The 25,453-nt window shown below is 35.3% G+C and overlaps 1 protein-coding gene and 1 long non-coding RNA gene across 2 annotated transcripts in view; one reads left to right on the forward strand and one right to left on the reverse strand.

Annotated features, from left to right (window-relative positions):
• Positions 1 to 25,453, reverse strand: part of LOC138697194 (uncharacterized) — a 334,730-nt gene that overhangs the window by 100,168 nt on the left and 209,109 nt on the right. The window lies entirely within an intron of this gene.
• The window catches only part of LOC138696985 (transcription factor Sox-21-B-like), a 63,267-nt gene continuing 48,136 nt past the window's right edge, over positions 10,323 to 25,453 (forward strand). The window contains exon 1 of the mRNA XM_069822555.1: positions 10,323 to 10,922. Coding sequence (XP_069678656.1) covers positions 10,711 to 10,922 — 212 coding nt within the window. The 5' untranslated portion in view covers positions 10,323 to 10,710. The remainder of the gene's footprint in view (positions 10,923 to 25,453) is intronic.

A 25,453-nucleotide genomic window follows, 5' to 3' on the forward strand; every position in this document is an offset into this window, starting at 1 on the left:
AAACCCCGGAAAAAACCTCAACCAGGTAACTTGCCCCGACCGGGAATCGAACCCGGGCCACCTGGTTTCGCGGCCAGACGCGCTAACCGTTACTCCACAGGTGTGGACGGATTCATAACATATCATATCTCTAACACTGGCTTATGAATAAAAAAACGTTAGTTCGCTGATCATCCACCGGAAGCCCGCGCTAAGAATGTCCATGAATATGGCCCTAATGTTTACATGTACTTAATTTGGAATTTCTATAGTAAAAAAAATTAGACATCTGCAGTCCTTTGTTTCCTTGTTTCGTGTCGGGTTAAGGGTGTATGAGAATAAGGTGCTTAGGAAAATATTTGGGGCTAAGAGGGATGAAGTTACAGGAGAATGGAAGAAAGTTACACAATGCAGAACTGCACGCATTGTATTCTTCACCTGATGTAATCATGAATATTAAATCCAGACATTTGAGATGGACAGGGCATGTAGCACGCATGGGCGAATTCAGAAATGCATATATAGTGTTAGCTGGGAGGCCACAGGGAAAAAAGACCTTTGGGAAGACCGAGACGTAGATGGGACATAAGCACTCACACAAGCCCGACATCGGTCCCTATCCTGAGCAAGATTAATCCAGTCTCTACTATCATATTCCACCTCCCTCAAATCTATTTTAATATTATTCTCCCATCTATATCTCAGCCTCTCCAAAGGCCTCTTTCCCTCAGGTCTACTAACCAACACTCTAAATGCATTTCTGGATTAACATACGTGTTATAATAATAATAATAATAATAATAATAATAATAATAATAATAATAATAATAATAATAATAATAATAATAATAGAAAGGGAAGATAATGTTCTTAAAGAAATGAAGTCATTATTCTGCCTCTCTAATGAACAAGGTTACAAGGAAATATACCCAATGTACTAATTCTCCATAGTACTTGAACAACTTTTATTTGAAACAAGTTTTCATTTGGAGCCTGAGAAAAAGTTGTTTTGGACGAGCAAGATTAATGGAACACTCTCTATGTTATTAATTTAAATCCGTCGAATAGTTCAGAAAAAATCAGTGCACGTGGAACAATACATCAAGAAAACATTTTTCGTTCTCAGGATTGCAGATATAATGAGTTTGTCAGTATTTCTCGCAGTATTACAATAAGTTATACTTCGTACAATGAGAAAGCAAACCAAGTCATCGATGGCTGCTGAACCTACCTCGTATATTATTAGGCTTTTAACATATTATCTTCCCCTCGATCTCCTCATCTTTTCTCGTTTCTTGTTATCATTCTTTTTCTCTCTTATTTTCTACCTTATTTGTTTTCTTTTTTTTTTCTTCCCCGGTTTCTTTAGCTTCTTCATTTATTTTCCTTCATTCATTCTTCTCGTTTCCTTCCCCATTCTTTCTTTCTCCACCTTGCCTGCGGTACTACAGCGACACATGGAAACAAAGACGCTGGGTTCGAACACGTGACCGTAGCCCCAGACCTGTGCCTTAAACACCGTGTACACTTGGATATTAATATGAAGTAAATGCCTATCTAGAAGACAGTGCTCAGATGACATCGTTTTTCATTCCAAAAGATATTTCGTATCTGAACATAAAGCATAGTTTCATTAAGTCTGCCGATCCTATCTTAATTAAAGCACTGCTAATTATGAAACAAACAGCGTTTTGTGCACCAGATACAAAAGTTTAGGTCTTGCGGAACTGCAGCCATTGTGGCCGTGTGCCTGTTATTTCTAATAAATTTTTCCTTATCTCCTCCTCTGTTTTAAGTAACAAATGCTGTATCGTTTGCAACTCCTTTAATTGTCTGCATAAGTGCCATTTCTAAGTTTTTATTAAACTGCAAGGAATGAGAACTAAACGTTCTGTTAGTTAAAGCGAAGTTTAATGACAGTTTCAAAACAATATGATAATAACAAAGTTAAACTGTTTTGTTCGTACGTTTAAGAGAAACTAATTCAAACTGCAGTATCGTAACTCGTTTAACGAGGTTGCTATATTGCCGCGTTCTAAAGGTAGCAATAATGCATATCACAAATAAATTCCTCAGTTAATAGCGGGATATGGTCAGCGAAGCACCTGAGCTGCTGGCAACTTACGACTGCACGCGTGAGAGCGTTACGATGCACGGCATTATCGCCAGCAGGTTTTAAACTCTAATGTCAGCCGATGTATTCAAGCCGCACTTAAAATATCTGTAAAATTAAACATTACCAGTTGCAGCCGTGGTGAAGTTGCTGGAGGTGCTGAAGCTGGTGGAAATACTACGCTGTTATTACAGTATTATCCTTAACATGATGTTGCCATAGGAACGAAGCTAGTTTATTCGAGCTTGAAGTTATGTAGAACTTCATATGTTTATCAACTTTACTTTAGAAGATTTTTCGAATGACAAAAAATGAGAATGGAGAAAAATTAACTTTAAGCTCTTATTAAGTGCCTTCAGGGAACATTTTTTACGCCCAAGGAATTCCAACCAAGATATAATGGGTGTGAGGGAACATGACGCCTTTCCATATCAAGTGGCAAAGATTTGGTACCGTCGTTTTAGATGCTGAAAAAGGGTACAGGTGGACTGAAGATTGTGTGCGCTCAAGGAAATGTTGACCCTGTGAATACACGGGAATTCGTCAGCTAACGAGTCTTACTGCAGTTGGAACTACAGTAGAACCCCGATTATCCGTCACCCTATTAACCGATTGTTGGATTATCCGTCTGTCATTCTCTCCTTTGTCCTTACATATTATGATCTACTGTTCCAGTGACCTGTTTAATTTCTCTGCAAAACGTTTTCCAGAAGTGCCAAAAGAATACATTTTGTGCTAAGTATCGAAAAGAGGAATACGAGATTGGAGTTACAACTGTGCGAGATTTAATAAAAAACAAAGACAAAGTGTATAAATTACTTAAATCTATAACATGAGACCCTACTTTTCCTATATTTCCACAGAAATCCATCATAGGAAGTTTCCTTGACACTTAGAAACCCGTCATTGACATTCATTCATTGTGTTCTGTCACTGCAAACCCAGCATTCTCCAGTCTTTCCTATTTTCTGCCTTCCTCTTAGTCTCCGCATATGATCCATATATCTTAATGCCGTCTATTATTTGATATCTTCTTCTGCCCCGAAATCTTCTCTCGTTCACCATTCTTTCCAGTGAATCCTTCAGTAGGCAGTTTCTTCTCAGTCAGTGATCCAGCCAACGTCTTTTTCTCTTCCTGATCAGTTTCAGCATTATTCTTTCTTCACCCACTCTTTCCAATAGAGCCATTATACTTAAAACTTCTGATTCACCACCTAATGTGTTAAAATACATGCCCACGGAAAAATTACGAAACTGCATTATGCAACACTTAATTTATTAAAGTCTTCTATGATACGGATTATCCGATTTTTTCGATTAACCGTTCAACCCACCCCCTTCATTACCACGGATAATAGAGGTTCTACTGTATAGTAACGATTATTTGGTCCCCATACGGTGACTGCCAAGAATGTTGACATGAAACAAAAGCGTGCAGCAGTATTTTGCTCTCAAGGCAATTAGCCTATACTTTATTCAGAGAAAGTTCCTTGGTCGATATGTTACAGTAGACAAAACATGTTTGCACAACTTTTATCCAGAATATAAAATTCAAAGCATGGTCCTTTGGTATCGACGTTCAAGTTCATGCCTTACCAGAAAATATTACGGCCATATTAATATAGGAAGCTAAAGGAATATTAATGGTTATTGTTTCAATACAGGTCAAGCGATTACTGGGCAACACTACGTACCAAGTGATTGCACCAAATAAAAGAAAAGGACAAAAATATATCGTGAATTCTTCTTCCTTCAAGACAATGCTCCCGTTCACAAAATGAATGTTATTAACAAAGGTGGATTTAAACTTGCTGAACATCTCCATTCCCCAATTTTGACCATAGTAGTTTTTGTTTTTTAAAACTCAAAGAACTTCTTAGATAAAAAAGTTTGAAAAAAAAAATAGTTGTCATGATGACTGTGAGAGATTTCTTCGCAGAACTCGTAAGTACATAATTAAAAAAAAAAATTACACTGCTGGAACGTAAGTGGGGGAAGTGTCTTATGCCAGGTTTCTGGTAAACCTCAGTTAACTGCTCTTATACATTTAACTGCACTGATAACATTTTCCGGAAAGTTAAATGTACATTTATCAGCGCTTGTAACTAAGAGTTGAGGTAACTTAAGTTAGCATCTATTGTCGTCCATAGATGTCTCCATTAGTATTTTGTTAGTAATTTTGTTAGTTACTTATAGTTACTTTTGTTTGCAGAAGTTTTCAGTAGTAATATGGCCGATAGGTAGCCTACACAGTGAGCTCTATACTACTAGTAGGTGCAAGACTTTTTAGGCTAATTAGAGAACCGTGTGATAACTATAGCCTAGTGTAATGTACACTTCCATCTCAGTCGTAATACGATTAAAAAACAATAATTGTTGGTGTTTGGCGTGATTATCGAAGTAAATAATACTAGTGGAGAGAGCGCTAGATGTAACTTCTGCTACAAAACTGTAACTGTAGTCAGCTGTGGTGGCTATGGCAGCCATATTGATAGGCATGTAATACTAATATGCGTTACAAGAGCGGTATGTTGAAGTTTTCATGTTGGAGGAAAAGTTTGAAAAAGCGAAACGTAGTTGAGCTTTTTTAATTTCCGAGAATTGAAAGAAAACATACCGCTCGTGTATCGTACATTATTTTGTGCGAAGACCGTTTATTACATACCTGAAAGAGGAATTTCTAATTAGTTGCAATGAAATCTCCATCTTGGTTTCTGTTCAATGACGGCAAATTTGAAAAACAAAAATATCTATCTTCAACATTGTTGCTTTAAAATGTTTTCTGTGTTTACTATACTCCAGCAGGCCGTGATATACGTCTGTCTTTTTTTTCCCCCAGTCTATGATGAGTCTGGAATCTTGTTGATTTTTTCACGGCTTCCTTAATGTTACTTGCATCACGAATGCAGTAACTTTAGTGGAATTGTAGAGTTTACTTAATTTTTGCTAATATTTAAAAACAATAATTAACAGTGCAATTTAGGTCAAATTGCAGTGGTAAGTTTCCAATTTATAATTATTACTATATTGAACGTCTCTAAAAATAATATGTTAAAAGCCTAAAGCAGTAAAATCAATATGTCGCTTAAGCGGTAAGAAGAGGGAAATTGTTATGTGTGTTAGGTTGGGAATACTGAATGTGGAATTTTAGACTTTCCGCGGATTGGTTTTGTGCGGAAACCAAGCAAATACGCACGATCTCGCACAAAATTATTTTACATTCGTCCATATGAATGCTTTCATGTGCTCAATTGGTAGAGAACCAAAGAATAAAATATTCCTTTACTGTCGACATAGAATCTGAAATTGATGACGAAAATAATTAAGCTTGATATATTCCAAACTGTCTTCTCAAAAACACAAACTAATAGGCGCTATGACATAGAAAGTAGAACATTTACCGTAAGTTACGTAAATAAAACGCCAATTTTTTAACCATGCCGATAATATGGTATATTAATTCATTGTGGTCTATATTATTATTTAATATCAATTACTACAGTTTACGAAATAATAATACAGTAGCGCCGCATGTCGGTATTTGTTGGAATCAATACTAACAGTCAGATAACTACAGGCCGAGGCACAGTTATCAGGTGAAGCACAGCTAACTGTAGAGATGACGATAACTGTTGTTTTTGAAACTCATTTCAAACATGTCAGCGCGTTAAATCGCAGATAACTTTGTAGGTGCAGGTAACTGTCTTTCCAGGAACCGGGCATTTAAGGCTCATTCACAATGAAAATTAAACATAACGTAAGCGTTAACTTAACGTTACAGTAAAATCAAAAAGTCATACCTCATTCACGATGGGAACATAAACATAACAGCAAACATACTTGGTAACCATGGAAACATAACAACGACGCCATTTCCTCATATTCTGTCGTATACTTCAGCGCTCCACGATTGTGTTCTGTTTGCAAATCATGTCTTACGGCAATGTTTATGTCAATGTTTATGTGAATCATTGTGAATGATCCCATTTGGTAGCCTAGGGGCAAACTTCTGTGTTTATGTTACGGTTATGTTTAATTTTCATTGTGAATGGGCCTTTACAGTCTGGAAGGTTATGTTACCAAATCTTGTTCTTTATATGAGAGACAGAAAAAGGTTGTACGTCAGCCAATCATTATAGCACCTGTGCTAATTTAAAAATCTCAATATAATTAATATTGAACAGAGGCGCCTAACATGTGAATATAGGGGAAGGTGTTGTACCTTGGGTCATTTTTACATTTAATTTCTATTTTTACCATATTATGATTATTAGGTTGTCCAAATTATAAAATAAGATGAAGCTACTCTTTGAGATATCATTGGTAATCTTTATTTACGAATTTAATTACTCTGATAATTTTTATAGTCAATTAAATGTATACAAGTATAATGGACCAAGGTACAACATGAGGTTGTACCTTGGGTCACATTATAAATTTAGCCTACAAGAAAAGAAACAAGAATACAAATTGTGCATAAACTTAAATATGAATGCAAAGTGTACATATTATCTAAAAATCACGAAACTTCTGGAATATAATAGGAAACAAGTTAAAGATACAATTCCTCTGCAACATGTTCATGCAATAATGCATTTTAAGCAGATAACAAACACAAAATCGATCTACTTAACATCATAACTACTGAAATCAACTGCGAATTGTAGTTGGGAAGTTTGTCTCTTAGATTAACCTTGTTGGTGGGGAGGTGGTAGCTTCATGACTAAGCCACATGTCGCCAGCTTTTTTCTCGATTTTCCAGTTCTCTGGAATAGCCAAATTATTTTCATATATCCATACTGATATGCAAGTTTCAGAACTTCATTTCTATTTAGACCGTAATGTAGCCTTGCTGCCTGTTTCAAATACTCTACTAATTCAATCTCTTGTGGCAAAGTAAACACTTTCTTCACATCATTGTTAGCTCTGTACACAAACTCATTTGCATTAGAATCCTGCATATTTTTTAAGTGCCAAGGCAACGTAGTTTTCGAATATTAAAATGTTTGGCCGCAGTTCGCACTTTAGTTCCATTTGTTAACACATCCTTCATAGCCATGCGAAGTGCTTCTACATCTACTTTTTCCCGCTTTTTTCCATTCTTGCTTCTTGGCATGGTTCTATAAAAATAAAAGTATGACGATATAATATTTCCAACATATTGAGCAATAAATTATATTAAATTAACTAATAATTTATAATGATTTGTACACTTCTGCTCATCATCAGTTCAATGTTGTACCTTGCGTCGACCCAAGGTACAACCCTTCAAGTGGACCGAGGTACAACTACTGCTCATTGTGAACTGAACATCATGTTTCAAAAGTTAGGTTATATTCTAACAATAACCTAATATACCATTCGAACAAGAAAGAAACAAAGATCTTACCTTACTATTGGAAATGTCTTGAATTATAACACAGTCCCGTAAAAAAATAAAGAACACAGTACAAAGAAAATACCTTCTGAGATCAAAAACAAATTTCTTCACAAAGAAAGCAAACCACTGTATCTGAAAATCACCAAAGCTTTGTGGGAGGACTCTTGTGTACAAATGTGTAACTTGATTGTAATACTTCATTTTTCAAAACACAAATGGCAGAGAAATTTTGAATGACCCAAGGTACAACTGACCCAAGGTACAACACCTTCCCCTACTTATGAGGTTATTGGAAAGTCAGGATACCTCTGAAATCGTAGTAACGTTTTTGTTGAATGCAAGTTTTATACAAAGTGAACATCATGTCACTGACAAAAAAATAAAGCGTCATGACTTTGTACTATTCTCTCTGTCAGGCTCAGAGCAACTTTTTAGAAGAAAATCTTCTTACGTCGTTGACAGATCAACTATTATTGCATTCATAACGTAGAAGATTATAATCCACCTAAGGATACTAAGCAGCCGACATGAATGTCATGTTAAACATTATTATTCTAGTGATTTTACTATTTTATTGAAAAGTGTTCTCATCTCTTGCTTCAAGCTCATCTGCAGCTTATATTTTATATCTATTTCAAAGAAAACCAACTGTTCGTCCTCGACAACTCAAAAAATAATTCTTAATGCTGAACACACAATTACTCCAAGGAAGCGGTAGAGAAAGTCAAATTTTCAGTTCTTGGACGAAACCAAATTGATGATGGAACATGCAAGTGATTTGAAACATCGATAATGTTGCTTTTAAATGCTTGGTAAAACCAAAAACTTTATTAATATTGCAAATTTTGCATTTATCATCATTTGCTGTTATAAATAAAAATAAACTTAGTGGTAATAGTAGCAGTAGACTAGTTGTAGTAATAATAGTAGTAGTACTAGTAGTAGTGATAGGACTAATAATAATAATAATACAACTTGGCGGCTCACAAACTTTTATCATCCAGTCTGCTGTCGAAAAATCTTAAAGTTAGAATTTATAAAACAGTTATATTACCGGTTGTTCTGTATGGTTGTGAAACTTGGACTCTCACTTTGAGAGAGGAACAGAGATTAAGGATGTTTGAGATTAAGGTTCTTAGGAAAATATTTGGGGCTAAGAGGGATGAAGTTACAGGAGAATGGAGAAAGTTACACAACTGCAGGCATTGTATTCTTCACCTGACATAATTAGGAACATTAAATCCAGACGTTTGAGATGGGCTGGGCATGTAGCACGTATGGGCGAATCCAGAAATGCATATAGAGTGTTAGTTGGGAGGCCGGAGGGAAAAAGACCTTTAGGGAAGATAATATTAAAATGGATTTGAGGGAGGTGGGATATGATGATAGAGAATGGATTAATCTTGCTCAGGATAGGGACCAATGGCGGGCTTATGTGAGGGCGGCAATGAGCCTCCGGGTTCCTTAAAAGCCAGTAAGCAATAATACAATTAACTCCCACAAAAGTTCTTTGCCGTTGCCTAAGGTTTACACTAGCGAACCCGCGCTACTAACATTGTTTTCATTAACGAAGAAAGGCCTTTGCAAATCTGCGTTTTTAAATTAGTATTATTGATAGTTTATATGTATAAGTTTCATGCATTATTCCTCAAAATCTCATTATTGAATTTGTTATTTTGATAAATTAATTGTGGCGATTATAGCGAGGTATCGGTACATACCTTGTTACTGCAGAGCGCTCCTCAATTATTATCATCACTATTATTATTATATTATTATTATTATCATTATATTATTATTATCATTATCATTATTATTATTATCATTATTATTATTATTACTTACAAATGGCTTTTAAGGAACCCGAAGGTTCATTGCCGCCCTCACATAAGCCCACCATCGGTCCCTATCATGTGCAAGATTAATCCAGTCTCTATCATCATATCCCACCTCCCTCAAATCCATTTTAATATTATCCTCCCATCTAGATCTCGGCCTCCCTAAAGGTCTTTTTCCCTTCGGTGTCCCAACTAACACTCTATATGCATTTCTGGATTCGCCCATACGTGCTACATGCCCTGCCCATCTCAAACGTCTGGATTTTATGTTCCTAATTATGTCAGGTGAAGAATACAATGCGTGCAGTTCTGTGTTGTGTAACTTTTTCCATTCTCCTATAACTTTATCCCGCTTAGCCCCAAATATTTTCCTAAACACCTTATTCTCAAACACCCTTAACCTATGTTCCTCTCTCAGGGTGAGAGTCCAAGTTTCACAACATACAGAACAACCGGTAATATAACTGTTTTATAAATTCTAACTTTCAGATTTTTTGACAGCAGACTAGATGATAAAAGCTTCTCAACCGAATAATAACAGGCATTTCCCATATTTATTCTGTGTTTAATTTCCTCCCGAGTATCATTTATATTTGTTACTGTTGCTCCAAGATATTTGAATTTTTCCACCTCTTCGAAGGATAAATCTCCAATTTTTGTATTTCCATTTCGTACAATATTTTGGTCACGAGACATAATCATAATTATTATTATTATTATATTATTATTATCATTATAATTATTATTATTATATTATTATCATTATTGTATTTCGCGATGAGCACATCGGCGGCACGTGTAGCGCGGCAGACACCTGTTGAGGCGCCTCGCTGCGCCATGTTGCAGCAGACAGACATCGTCGACGCTCCCTCAGCCAATACACGCGGACCTTGCAATCGATTCTCTCAAAAGGAGGCGGGGTCGCCGGGCATGATTGGTCTCATTCTTTTGTACCCCGTCCGTCTCTTTCTGGCGCGCTAATGCACTGCATTATACCCCCAAAGCGCGCGGAGCTGTCCATAAACAGACGGCGAAGAAGCTCGCTCATTGAAATCTCTCCGCCTGCAGTTGGGGTCTTGTGCTGAAATGCGCCGCCCGCCGTGTTCCTCGGTGCTCGAGCGAAATGACGTGAGCGCCGTCATGTGCTGCTCTGCCTACTGACTGTCGTGTTGATTTTTAAGTCGCGATATGACTTGCTGCTAGAACTCTCTCGTTAACGCGTTCGTTCATTTTGCGGATCGTTTTCTTTTATTTCAGTGACAAGTATACTAAAGTGCGTTAGATCCAGAACTAGCGAGGTGGATAACAAGGCGTCCAGGCCGACGACGGCTCCGTCGTTGAACTTCCTCAAGCACCCCTACTTCTTCTCCTCGTCGTCGTCGTCGTCCACGTCGCCCCCGATGATGAACGGGGGGAAGTCCCTGCACGGCCAGGAGCACATCAAGCGACCCATGAACGCCTTCATGGTCTGGTCGAGGGGGCAGAGGCGCAAGATGGCCCAGGAGAACCCCAAGATGCACAACTCCGAGATCTCCAAGCGGCTGGGCGCCGAGTGGAAGCTGCTCACCGAGATGGAGAAGCGGCCCTTCATCGACGAGGCCAAGCGGCTCAGGTAACAAGCCAAACCACCCTCAGTTTCTTGGGTACATATTATGTTACACATTTTTAAGTAAAAAGGTAAATTCTTGAACAAAATAATGTAGGCTACTTATAGCTGATAACTACAAAAATGAGCAGGTCTACACTAATTTTCATTATCGCATGCTGAAAATAGAGAAGAAAAGTACAAGAAAATGTAACTCAAATTGCAGTAGAATAAGCCTGCAGCAGTTCTCATATTTGTATGCTGACAGCATGCGCAAATTAGTTACGTTCGTTCTACGCTCTGTCAGTACGTTCAACTTTTCTAAATAACCGTTCACAATGCACGTTAGACACTGGAACCCACAACGCTATCAAAGCACCATCTATTATTATTATTGTATCTCCAATGGGGAGGTAGCCGTATTTTACATATGTATGCTAGGGCTATAGTTTTACACAAAAAATAGGCCTAAGCATAAAACAAATTGAAAAGAAAAATAAATTAGCTTACACAATGGAAATAAACCCTAAACAATCCGTAATTTAAACATTGCGATTGCAAATCAAACATCAGTCATCAATTGAGACATACACAAAACAGTTACAACACATAAACAAAACATTTATTATAGCGGTACTCTACAACACAATTAAGCAACTTTCCCTAACATACATCATAAATTAATAAACTTACACAATAATCACACAAACACAATCAAGCATCCCATAACTATGACTCACATACACAACAAATCAAGCATCCTCTACAACACATACACTTCAACATGATAACTGTACTTTTAAAAGTTACAAATTTGGCTGCAAAAGAATAAATAGGACACTGTTACTAAATACTGTTATTTCTACAAGGTCTTAAATACACCTGTAATAAATATGTGAAATTCCTTTATGCAACATTGCTTCAGAAGAACTTTTGTAATTGGTGGTGAGAAAGTTGTATCGCACATGCTAAGGTGGGTTTCTAGCCGATATCAAAGCACCTCTACAAAAGATGGCTTTCACTCATTTCGTGAAAGCATTCTTCACTGAAGTTTCGGGATTGTTGTAAAGTATATTATGGCGAAAAAAAAAATGTGAAACTATTTGAATCTGGGATTTCCGTTAAACATGAAACAAATGGCATATCTTTAAATGACTCATTATAACCAAATATTTCACTTATAGATAATAAATAAGACAAAAAATTTAAATTACAATAATTTCATATAAATTCACAAGTAGAAGCAAAAAAGTTGTATTTTTCTTTTTAAATTGCGAGTGATTCTTTAGTAAAAATTGTAGAAAATGTGGTTCAAACAAGTTACAAATATATTAATCAGTTTTAAGTTTATAATTTGTTCCCAGATTTCGCGACTCACAAAATTTCCGGGTCATTACACACAACGCTATTTTAAATCAGGCTGCTTTCAGTAGGCTACTGATTAAGAGCGAATTAAGTGCTTAGGATTATTCCCCTGTCAAGATAAATGCAGTTCGAATCCCACCTGCCAGCGTTCTATTAGCTGCGCCGTGCTCTGTCTAATGAAATATGAAATTAGCTTAGGAAATGAAACGCAGACATATTATACAATAATACTCTTTCTTCAATTACTAGCTAGTTGGTAAATCACCAGGTATTCCATTAAGCTTACATCTCTTTCGTGCACTTATAATTCTGTGGTTTGGCCAGAACATGATAACTCTAAAAATGCCCCTTTTTAGTTGAAAGCGCATCCCTATATAAAAATAGTTCTCTTTCGTTTGGTATAGCCGTGATATCTCCATATAATCTTATCTTATTTTCATTCACATTTGTATGTAAACTAGAATTGAACAGTCCACTGCAAGAATGATGGATGTCACTTTCTTGTCGAAAATGAATCAGGACTATCAATGCATAGCTTAAGACATATAGAATGTACATAGAGAGTTATATGGCATTAACACTGATAGTCATTGTCCAGTAATGATCGGAAAATCACAGTTAAGCTTTGAGCGCTAAGCATTTCAAACTTTCAATTGCTTCTCCTGCAAAATGTATTCCAAATGTCATCCATCATTCTTGCAGTGGACTCTTCAATTATTATGATTTGTGTAGGAAAATTGAAAATAAAAATACTTGTATCTCAAAACAGGTATTTTTAGAGTTTTCATGGTTTTACCAAATACCACAGAATTGATTCTTTAATTAGTGACACAAAGTATCAGGTCACATTGAACCTTGAAGATAAAGAAAGAATATAACTCTAGTTTGACTGGAATTATCGTTAAATAAAAATACTGGTTCGTACGTTTAGGTTCGGTACATCAACGCGTAATAAGAAAGGAGCCAAGTGATCGGGCATGAAATTAACAGACCATTATTTGAAGTACACTGCAACAGGATTTTAATGGTTAATGTTTCAAGAACACATTTCATTTGTCAATGTACTTCATAGATATCTGTCAAACTTTCCCACGTACAATAGAAAATTACGCCTAAATAATTACACACTTTCTGTCCATATAAAGATTTGCTAAATTTTAAGTGTAGTAATTTCTTAAGCCCAACCGTTATTTATTCAATTATTACTGCTTAAATGTTAATTGAAATAAATAAGTCTCCAATATTTTAAGTATTTCATAAAATATACACCAACTGCGAATGGAATGTCGCAGTTGTGAACGAAAACTCATCATTTCGAAGTTATTACTTACTGACAGCACTCGATGTTACACACAAAACTCTATTCCTGTTTCTAACAGTCAATTCTCCTACACTGTCTACTCGCTTCTTTCATCATGCACATCACAGGATTCGACGCAGGGTCCAAGCAGTTTCGGACCGATTTCAAAGAGACTCGCAAGGAGAGTAAACTCACTCTGCACATGAAACGTTCTCTAGCGATAAGCTTTTGTCTCTCCAGGCCTAAATGCTATAATGTCAACACCCCGAACGCTCCCGTGGACTTCTTCATAGGTGGTGCAATAGTGATATGCGTTGCAAGAGCGGTATGTTGAAGTTTTCATGTTCGAGGAAAAGTTTGAAAAAGCGAAACGTAGTCGAGCTTTTTTAATTTCCGAGAATTGAAAGAAAACATACCGCTCGTGTATCGTACATTATTTTGTGCGAAGATCGTTTATTACATACCTGAAAGAGGAATTTCTAATTAGTTGCAATGAAATCTCCATCTTGCTTTCTGTTCAATGACGGAAAATTTGCAAAACGAAAATATCTATCTTCAACATTGTTGCTTTAAAATGTTTTCTGTGTTTACTATACTCCAGCAGGCCGTGATATACGCCTGTCTTCCCCCCCCCCAGTCTATGATGAGTGTGGAATCTTGTTAATTTTTTCACGGCTTCCTTAATGTTACTTGCATCACGAATGCAGTAACTTTAGTGGAGTTGTAGAGTTTACTTAATTTTTGCAAATATTTAAAAACAATAATTAACAGTGCAATTTAGGTGAAATTGCAGTGGTAAGTTTCCAATTTATAATTATTACTATATTGAACGTCTCTAAAAATAATATGTTAAAAGCCTAAAGCAGTAAAATCAATATGTCACTTAAGCGGTAAGAAGAGGGAAATTGTTATGAGTGTTAGGTTGGGAATACTGAATGTGGAATTTTAGACTTTCCGCGGATTGGTTTTGTGCGGAAACCAAGCAAATACGCACGATCTCGCACAAAATTATATATTTCAACGCCGCATCAACTGACTTGCAGGCACTCAAGTGTTTAGGAAAAAACATTGTAAGTAAATCGGGAGACGGCATGAAAAAAAAAAACTCTTTTTTTAATATCAGGGATGCTCGAAACATGTAGACCTATGTTCGAGAACATCTCCAAATTGGCTTTTTCAGCATAATAATAATAATAATAATAATAATAATAATAATAATAATAATAATAATAATAATAATAATGAGGAATTAGAAAAAACATCAAAAGGAAAAGAGTGTACGGTATCTTAAAGAAAGAAGTGTAACTAAAGGGAAAACAGCAGATATATGAAGACACAAGAGAAGGAACAAAGTATAGGAAGGAGAAGAAGAGAGGAAGCAGCGATAGGAAGGGAAGAATCATATGGCGAAGGAGTCACATTCTTTGTCCGCCATCATATTTCTTAAGCTAAGGTGCGTTATTTCTCTTTTTCAACAGCATATAGGCCTAACTGTAGGAAATAAAATAGCCCTATTGGTTTCTAATGCTATTAACAATGAGCTGTTACTTGCCTACACTTTCTGATGAAGTTGCTCCACACTTTTATACAGTGCAAGCTGCGTGACAGAAGAGTATTGATTCTGGTAAGGCAATCAGGTTCCATACCAACCGTGAAGATGGCAGCGGACTGTCAGATATAACGCTCATTTCTTTCCATGAAAGTTGTAACACAATTCTTGTCTCGTTCCAGAAAGTTCTCTAGACATGATGACTTGATTTCTGTCTTTATTAGAATTAGTGATTTGCAAAAGTATGCAATGTTATCACCAGGGGCTTCGCAATGGGATTGCACTCATTGTGAAACGAAGTATTTGATACGTTTTCGACAAGTATTTATAAACTGTGACAATTTTTGCACATGTTTTCACTTTATTTACTCGCGTAGTGATGTGTGTACTTGAGTTCAGAAATTTCTTCTAAACTACTAGATTTTGTACAAATTTGATTAATGTTTATATTAAAAGTAACATAAAAATTGCGATACGTACAAAACGGGATTCAACTTTTTTCTCTAATTTTGTATCTTTCAAACATGCGTGACAAAAATGGTTTAGATACTGCCTATGTCTTAAAACATTATGCCACAAATTAATTGTGCTTCCAATAGAAATTTTCTCCACTACTTAAAATATAAGATAATAATCTAAACTAAACTTACCCCTATCAGTTACAGTAGCAGAGTAAAAAATATACTTTAACATTATGGAAAGAATATTTCCAATTAAAAGCTCTCGATAGGGCTTAAACATACCCTAGACCTAGACATTACAGAATAATTAAGGCTGTATTTTATGTCAAAACGTTACAGAAATGAAGGTCTGCTCCCAAACACGGCCAAGAAAACTTTAAAAGCCATAAATTTCAGCGTCTTTTTATTAAATGAAACTGCGCCATCAGGAAGTGCTTGTGAATGCCCTAGAGTTTAACCCACTTCAGAGGCTGATTCCACAATACTATTCGCCAGTTGAATGAACATTTTGTTATTTGTTGCGTCAGAAATGGGCAGATACCCGGTGATACGTTGGTACAATACAAACAAACACAATTAACACAAAACAACACACAGAACACAAAATACAAATATAAAACAAAACACAAAATAGGCTAGGACCCAATACAAAATAAATCAAATACCAAATTACAAAACAATCATACAAATATAAAAGAACAGCACAAATACAAAATCAGAACATGAACACGACTCACAACACAAATACAAAAACACAACACAATTATAACACACTAAATCACTCTTAACATTGTAAGTTGAACAAAGTACTAAATGCTTACGAGAGACATGCAACATTTACACTAATCTTAACCAACTTTAACTCTTATGAAACACTTAAAAATGATAATACAGTAGTTATACTGCGCTTATTGTTTTCAAAACCTTTCGCAGTACTAAACATTTCCAATAAACAAAAGAAGCAGCAATACAGAAAACTCAAACAGAACTCAAGGGAAAAAGTAAAACAACACGTGAATGCAATAATTAATTACGTATTACACACTCATACTTATATGGGAAATCCCTGTTGTTATTCGGTTGAGAAGCTTTTATCATCCAGTCTGCTGTCAAAAAATCTGAAAGTTACAATTTATAAAACAGTTACATTACCGGTTGAACTGTGTGGTTGTGAAACTTGGACTCTCAGTTTGAGAAAGGAACATAGATTAAGGGTGTTTGAGAATAAGGTGCTTAGGAAAATATTTGGGGCTAAGAGGGATGAAGTTACAGGAGAATGGAGAAAGTTACACAACACAGAACTGCACGCATTGTATTCTTCACCTGACATAATTAGGAACATTAAATCCAGACGTTTGAGATGGGTAGGGCATGTAGCACCAATGGGCGAATCCAGAAATGCATATAGGCCTAAAGTGTTAACTGGGAGGCCGTAGGGAAAAAGACCTTTAGGGAGGCCGAGACGTAGATGGGAAGATAATATTAAAATGAATTTGAGGGAGGTGGGATATGATGATAGAGAATGGATTAATCTTGCTCAGGATAGGGACAATGGCGGGCTTATGTGAGGGCGGCAATGAACCTGCGGTGATACCCATTTCAATGTCTTCAAAGTTTTGGAAATTTCTTCCACGCAGGAAGTGGGTCATGGATCCAAACAGATGGTAGTCTGAAGGTGCAAGATCAGGGCTGTATGCCGGATGTGGTAGCAGTTCGATTCCTCCCAGTTAGTCAATTTTTCCTCGATTTTTCGAGCGGTATGGAGTCCCTTATTGTCCTGTCGCAAGGGGATTCTACTCGTATTTTCATTAACTGATGCCGGTACGTCTCTCTCAAAACTTCATGAACTCGTTCTAGCTGTTGAGTACAAAGATCCGCATCGATTTCACGTCCGTTTGGAACAAACTCTCAGTGAGTCACACCTTTGAAATTCACCAGATACATAACATTACTTTGGAGCCGAACCGATTTTGTGTGACGACGACTTTAGCAGGCTGACGGGGATCGAGCACCTGTTGTGGGGTGTCATCCCATTTTCATCACATGTGACAATTCTCCTCATAGATCTATCATCCACGGAATTAGCGATAAGTTGAGAATGTCTTTATTTTCTTCATCCTATCGTCTCACTTGCTGGAAATTTGAACTGGCTTCCGAGCGAAGTAAGGGGCTGTGGCACAATGACTTCATCAGATCAAAATTACATACATTATTGCTACCAGATTGATTACCTGTTACGTTTTATAATGAAACTAACGTCTGACCATTCTTATTAGTATTGCCAATAACAGAATACAAAACCTCTACTTGCTAAATCCCATTATTCTCATATGGTATACTTATAGTTTGCTGCCTATAACACAGTTCCAGTAAACTACTATTAAATTAGTTTCCATCATTAAGAAACTAGCTAACAGAACGTAATTGTACTTTGTATACATGTAATATTACATTTAGATTGAATTGTATATATTAGTTCATAAACAATTACTTTTTCGTATAAGCTTTATCTCTAATTAAGTAAACACACACACTAGTCGTTAAAATTTAAATCAAGGTCACTGCTGTAGAATCTTTAGTGTATTATAAATATTCATAATTTAAATATGTATGTCACTATTAAGCCTGATTGAGTGGAAGAGGAAGCACTATAGCCTTAATTATGCCATCGAAAATAAAACATTCTACATTCTATATATCAACCCTGCGTTGAGCCTGTTCAGGCATTAATTCATGAGGTGCAACTCTAAAACTTCTGTATGATTTTCTAAGTGTCTTAATGTGGTGATGTGTTGTATCCTATGAAGCACCAAGTTTTTCTGACAATCCACTAGTACAGTACATTCTTAAGGATTTTCTTCCAAAACTCTGCGTGTATTTTTAACATTCCATACCTCAGGTCTTCCAGAACGTTGTGCGTATCTAATGTCTCCTCCACTATTGAAGCGCTGGAATCATCGTGCTACACGTTCACTAACGACTCCTTCACCCTCGACTTCACATATTTTGCGAGCCGCAGCAGCAGCAGCTTTATAATATTGTTTCCATAGTGACTCTAATATATCAAACTTTATCACCTCCATTTCATATTCTTTGTATTAAAACAATTGACGACTGTCACATGTAACTTACACAGTAACAGCCATAGTGTCCTGTAAACTGCATTGTCCAGCTGAAGAAAGTCGTCAAGAACTTGCAAAGCACCAAACACTAGACACCTGATAGCTGCAGACAACTGAAGTCAAACAAACTGGCCGATGGTTTTATTCCCACTTCATGAAGTAGCACTGTAATCGTCTGTAAGTACAGATTTATTAAATGAACGTATCACGTATACAATTACGGCTTCATCATCCGACTTGAAAACTTCTGTCGGAATGTCATCTGGGCCTCGTGATTTCTGAATTTGCAGCTTATTTGGTCTCTTCCTAACATTATATAAGCCTGAAGTTTAAGCTATGTGTACACAGGCGACAAATTGTTGAACGACATTTCTGCCGTTACGGTTTGTTCAATAAGTTTGAACAAGCGTGTTTACACAGGCAACGACGCGACAAAACTGTGTCTGAGCAGTTGAAAGAGTTGTCCACAACAGCGCGACGACTTGTGCGTTATGACTAGGATGCGCATAATGCGTGTATACCGGCAACAATTCTGTCGATGGCCCACGATGTCTAGTTGTTTCTCTGCCGCTTGTTTCCAGGGACAGCACTACTCCTAAATCCGGCCTGAATATAATTCAACTAGTGGCTTGTGTAGCAAATGCTGCAAACTAAGTTCATTAGACGTTCAAATAAACATTTTTCAGATTTATTTTCAATGAAGAATACCAGACAGTGCTTCCATAATAATGAAAGATACTCTCTCTCGAGCCAATACTGAAGAGAACCACGCATATAAATATCTACACCACACCGCCATTAAATATATGAAAAAGACCCAACCCCACTTGATTAATAACTATAAAAATATTTGATTTTTAATAATATTATCTTACGTAAGTTTTATAGCTTTCAATAACATATACTATATAGCCGCCACTCAGTAAATATAGAAATCAAAATCTAATTTCAGTTATTCTCTACATTTACTTATATAGGCTAACCCCAAAAGTTTCACTTTCATACCATCAATATAGCATTAATATGTATAATTAATGAAAAATAGTCACATCATGGCAGTAACTACAATAATATTTCATTTATAGTGGTAATAATGTCATCAAACCATCAAGTTTTGTAGTTTTTAATATCCAATACACAGCTGTACCCAGAAAATTACACACCACAGAATCGAACCTGTAAATTATTTTTAGTAAGTTAAGTTTTTAATAACCAATTTAATTTGAGCTCTAAATATGTCAGCATTCTTGCAGATCATGGCCTTCGTGTAATTATTGTTTACTGTAGTGTGTCTTTTGTTTTATTCTGAAATGCAACACGGCCGACTTGATACTCGCTTCGCTTCTCCTGAATGCAATTAGCTAGTTCTTAAAACTGACGACAGATGGATTTTGGAAAATAGGAAAACTACTATTTTTCTGAAAAACTTTGGGTTCCAACCTTCAAAATGAGGGGCCATTTATTAAAATCCGTTCAGCCGTTTTCCCGTAATTTCCATTACCAGTTCAAATTATATATATAGATATTTTATCCAACATCTCTTAAATAATAATAATAATAATAATAATAATAATAATAATAATAATAATAATAATAATAATAATAATAATAATTCCAATAGTACAAAATTTTAAGTAGGCCTACTTTAGATCAGTTTTCAGAGAAATGGATTTAGATATGAAAGAAGAATAATTCTGACAAAGTAAGCAAGTAGTTTTACTTAATTCAGTTTTATATAGCAAAAATATTATAAGGAACACTAAAAATGTTAAAATAATACAACACAATAGTAAAACGTATTTTACTGTATGGTGCCGAATGATGGACTCTAAAATGGAAACACAAATACAAATTGCTTATCACTGACGTGGACTTTTTAAGATGATCAGCAAGAATTTCAAGTAAATATAAAGCGTAAAATGTTATAATAACAGAAAAAATGGAAGTCACGAAAAATCATTGAACAGATAAAAGTAGTACAATCAAAATGGTATGGACATGTAATGGGAAGACAATGAATTAAATACAGAAGTTTTGAATTGGAAACCTCCTACAAGAAAACCTCGAGGAAGGTTCGAATCTACATGGGCCAATGGAGTAAGGAACAGCATGAAGAGGGAATGGAGGATGGAGGTTTTCTGGGCAGATTTGTCTGGAAAAAAAAACCGTATCTTTCATTTCAGGAAACCTGTTTTCATCACTAAATATTTCATTATACTATAATAATAATAATAATAATAATAATAATAATAATAATAATTACTTACTGGCTTTTAAGGAACCCGGAGGTTCATTGCAGCCCTCACATAAGCCCGCCATTGGTCCCTATTCTGAGCAAGATTAATCCATTCTCTATCATCATATCCCACCTCCCTCAAATCCATTTTAATATTATCTTCCCATCTACGTCTCGGCCTTCCAACTAACACTCTATATGCATTTCTGGATTCGCCCATATGTGCTACATCCCCTGCCCATATAATAATAATAATAATAATAATAATAATAATAATAATAATAATAATAATAATAATAATAACAATAATAATAATAATAATAATAATAATAATAATAATAATAATAACAATAATAATAATAATAATAATAATAATAATAATAATAATATGGTACTAAATATTGTAAATATCGTATAAGGATGTTCCGTAGCATTAGGTTGGTTGCTGGGAGCAACGAGTGGATGACAGTTTAAAAACACTCACTCGTTCCTTTTTAACAAAACTAAAAAATAAAAACTTAATAATTTTATTACAACATGTTGAACATCAACATACCAACGAACAGTTTTATTAAGAGGCGTTGGATAAACAAATTTATTATTGGCCTACGAGTATTATTTCTTAAGTTTAAATATTTTCTCTTTGAGTACAGACTTCTACACACAATACTCGTGCTTCGAAATTTCACAAAATGTTACACAAACCTTTCATTTTGTACTAAGTATGAAAATAATGCATGTAAAATACCATTTACAAAAACAAAATTTTACAGTAGTACTGTGTAGTCTCACACTAGTTTTCAGTTTTCGCCACACACTTGGACAAAGGTTATTTCTTCAGCTACAGCCACAAACGAAACTAAATCATGCTTTGAAACTTCCTCACACGTATTGAGACGCAGATTCAGGAGGCGGTGATGATTATGATTTCTCTCTCATTGGCGAACAGTTGAAAATCATAAGGCTTTACACACGAATTTCATTCATTCATATTCCGCGAAATTTTCACATATTTTACTACGAATATCAGTTAGTACTAAACCTAGTTTATAAGTTATGTTCGCAAGTTCATTTTATACAACATAATGTAGAAACTAACCTCGAATTTTTACCAATGTTCATTTATAAAAAAAAAAAACATGTAGCACTGACTTTTATATAATCGGACATAAAAAGAATAAATTTATGCGGATCAATAGAACAAAATAGCGATTTATTGAAAATTTGCAGTATTTTTTTTTTTTTGCGTGACAAAGTGACAAATGAATGGGTGCAGACAGCACGTTCTCCCTTTACGAAATTTAAATATTTAAGGAAAAATTTTATTATACTATATATCTAATCGAGAACTGTTTTCTGTTTCAAAATGGTGAGCATATAAAAATAGTTTTAAAATAACAACGGTTTTTATATTATCTAGAACTTATATGAAACATGTTAGATCTGAATACACACCTGATGATTTATTTATTTTATTTTATTTTAGTAGGTTATTTTACGACGCTTTATCAACAGCTTAGGTTATTTAGCGTCCGAATGAGATGAATGTGAAAATGCCTGTGAAATAAGTCCGGGGTCCAGCACCGAAAGTTACCCAGCATTTGCTCATCTTGGGTTGAGGGAAAACTCCGGAAAAAACCTCAACCATGTAACTTGCCCCGGCCGGGAATTGAACCCGGACCACTTGGTTTCGCGGCCAGACGCGCTGACCGTTACTCCACAGGTGTGGACACCTGATGATTAAAATGGTATGTTACGATACAAGCTTGGGAAGTGCAGAGCAGAGAGAGTTTTATGTTAAGAAGAATGGTTTCCCTAGCAACAAGTTTCTGTGTGGGAATTCTAACTTTCAAGGCTTAACAACAATAGCTGTAAATACAACAAAAAAAAAACACGGTCGTGCAAAAAAATTAATGTAATCACAGCAGCAACACTCCGGACTAGTCTCAAAAGTTAACTTCAGGCTTAAGTCTCATAAGGATATTCACACGAATTGTCAAGACTAAGGAGATATCGCGGCCACTATTAGGCCTACACAAGAATCTGAGTTCACGAGATTGCAGAGAGATAGTTGGAACAAAATCTAATAAAATGAGTCCAAATCGAAGAGCAAGCAGTGGAAATGCATTCCTGGTCTTTAAAACAAGATCACCATACCCAGTCTTCTGCATTCGGAAGAGACTGTCCGTAATTTGCCTTCCCTTGATCGATTGACAATTAATATAGCTACAATGCCTTATAAATGGGAATAATTATCTTTACGTATTTCCATAAATTCTAAAAGCCAAATTTCGTATGGAGTGAAGCGATATCTCAAGACAATGAAACATATGAAGGGTTATCATGGATATGTGAGCAGATTCAGTTACATGTATCTGCTTCAACTAATGTTCATAACTGAAGTCATATCTTATATCTTGGGATTACAGAAAATCTTTCTCGTGAGAAATGATAGAAAATTAAAACTGTATCTTCTTATTTAGTAAGCTACACTTCAAGAAATGGACTACAAAAGTCAGTAACATGGAGGACACAAAATGGAACTGAATTAAACATAATAGGTGGTGATTTGCGATCAGCACCATAAGGATTTCAATTTTAAAATTTATATATTGAAGTACTATGTTACCTTCCGTAATTATTAAAAAAAAGTTACTACAGTTTTTGTAGAGAAAACAATTCTCCGTCCATTCACACTATTAAAATTAATTTTTTGCTTCTGGACAATATAAAAAATCTACCAAATTAATACTAGTATTTTCCGCTGAAGCTGCAATGATTTTAAATACATACTAGATCTATTCGTAGTTGGCCATGGATCCATACAAACAATTGAATACAAAGCTATGTTGCTTATAGTTCATTTATTAATCTGAGAAAATGTATTATTGAGTTGGATTAAGCTAAAAATAATGAACATACGGAATGAGAGGTAATTATTAGCGCAGATTATCAAATAAGTCCACCACCAAATCATTCAACAGTTTCTACAATAATTATCAGAAAATTCGGAAACAATATTGAGAAATTGTAATGGAACAACTCTACAAATGTTCAATTAGGTGAAAAAATGACAATGCATTAAATTTTCTGACCTCAGTAGTGCGAAATCTAAATGTATTTCTTACGAAAATTAGCCAGTAGACATGGCATAACAGTACTCGGAATTTTAAAACTAACAAATGCCACTAGTATAAATATGAGTGTCACCAAGAGTTACTGGAAAGGATAAATGAGGTTTGCTTTCAAATTACAGTGAAGGCCAATGAAGATAAAGAAAAATTTGTTTTAGTGATGAATGTACATACATTTACATTACATAAAGAATAAAAATGTTGAGAGCTTCCAAGTGTGGGTTTCTGAAAACCTGAATAATAGCCTATTCTTCTCACGAAGATTAGCGTTTGCAGAGGAATATTGGGTCACCACATATGGGACTATTTTTCCCCTGATGAAAACCTGACGACAACATAAAAATTGGTCCACGTCATACGGTTGCATGGCCATTTCGATCCCCTTATCTTCTTCCTACTGATATTTTTCTCTGGGGACATATAAAATGAAATAAAAAGACATCTGATGTTTAGATTGCTTGAAAATGCATTGCAATCAGAATACAACAAGATACCGACATGTATCTAGAAAATGTCAGACGAGAATTTTATAATAGACCGGCTATTGTTTGGCATCAAATGGAGATCTATTTAAAGCTTTACTATAATTTATAACGAAATGTGTGAATATTGACCCTTTCATTGTTAATACATAAAAATATTAACTCCTTAGGAAGTCACATTCATTTGTTAGCCGTTCGTTTGATCACGGTTGGCTGGATCCGAGCGGCTTTATTTTAAACATCATAAATTCTGTCATCTAAGGCCTACGGTAACATTCTTCAATAATGGTGGTTGTAATTATTTCTTAATTTTTATGAATTCCAACACAATAGTAATCAAAATAGCAATTTAATAGAACAAATGAACTCAGCATTTTTTCTCTGCAAAAAAAAAACAATTTAGTAACCTTTTCTTGTATAATAATTAGTGGAGCTAATACTTCTGTATACAAGTATCAGCACTGATATCCCTATGGTGTTTGTTAAGTTCACCACCCTGTATAATGAGACAAACGTGTCAGCTTCCAGACGCCGGCAGAGCAATGGTCGGCTTCTTTACAGTCCCAATAATCAATAAGATGCATCTCACCACATTCATAATTCAAAGGAAAACAGCTTTTAAAATGATATCAGATAAAGAGATTCTTGGCTTTGGGGTTATCTTAAGTCATTTTACATCATGCGACGACTATGAGGAACTACATAATAGTAATGATGATGATGATAATAACAATAATAGTAATAATAATAATAACAATAACAATAATAATAATAATAATAATAATTTTAGACCTTTTAAACAAAAATTTAAAAGTAGGCTATATAATTTACAATTAGCTCACTCCCGCGAAAACCAAAGCTTGTGCTCAGGAGCGTTATTCTTTTTTTTTATTTTATTGAGTTATTTTA

This window comes from Periplaneta americana, chromosome 3, assembly GCF_040183065.1.
Source record: "Periplaneta americana isolate PAMFEO1 chromosome 3, P.americana_PAMFEO1_priV1, whole genome shotgun sequence".
NCBI lineage: Eukaryota > Metazoa > Arthropoda > Insecta > Blattodea > Blattidae > Periplaneta > Periplaneta americana.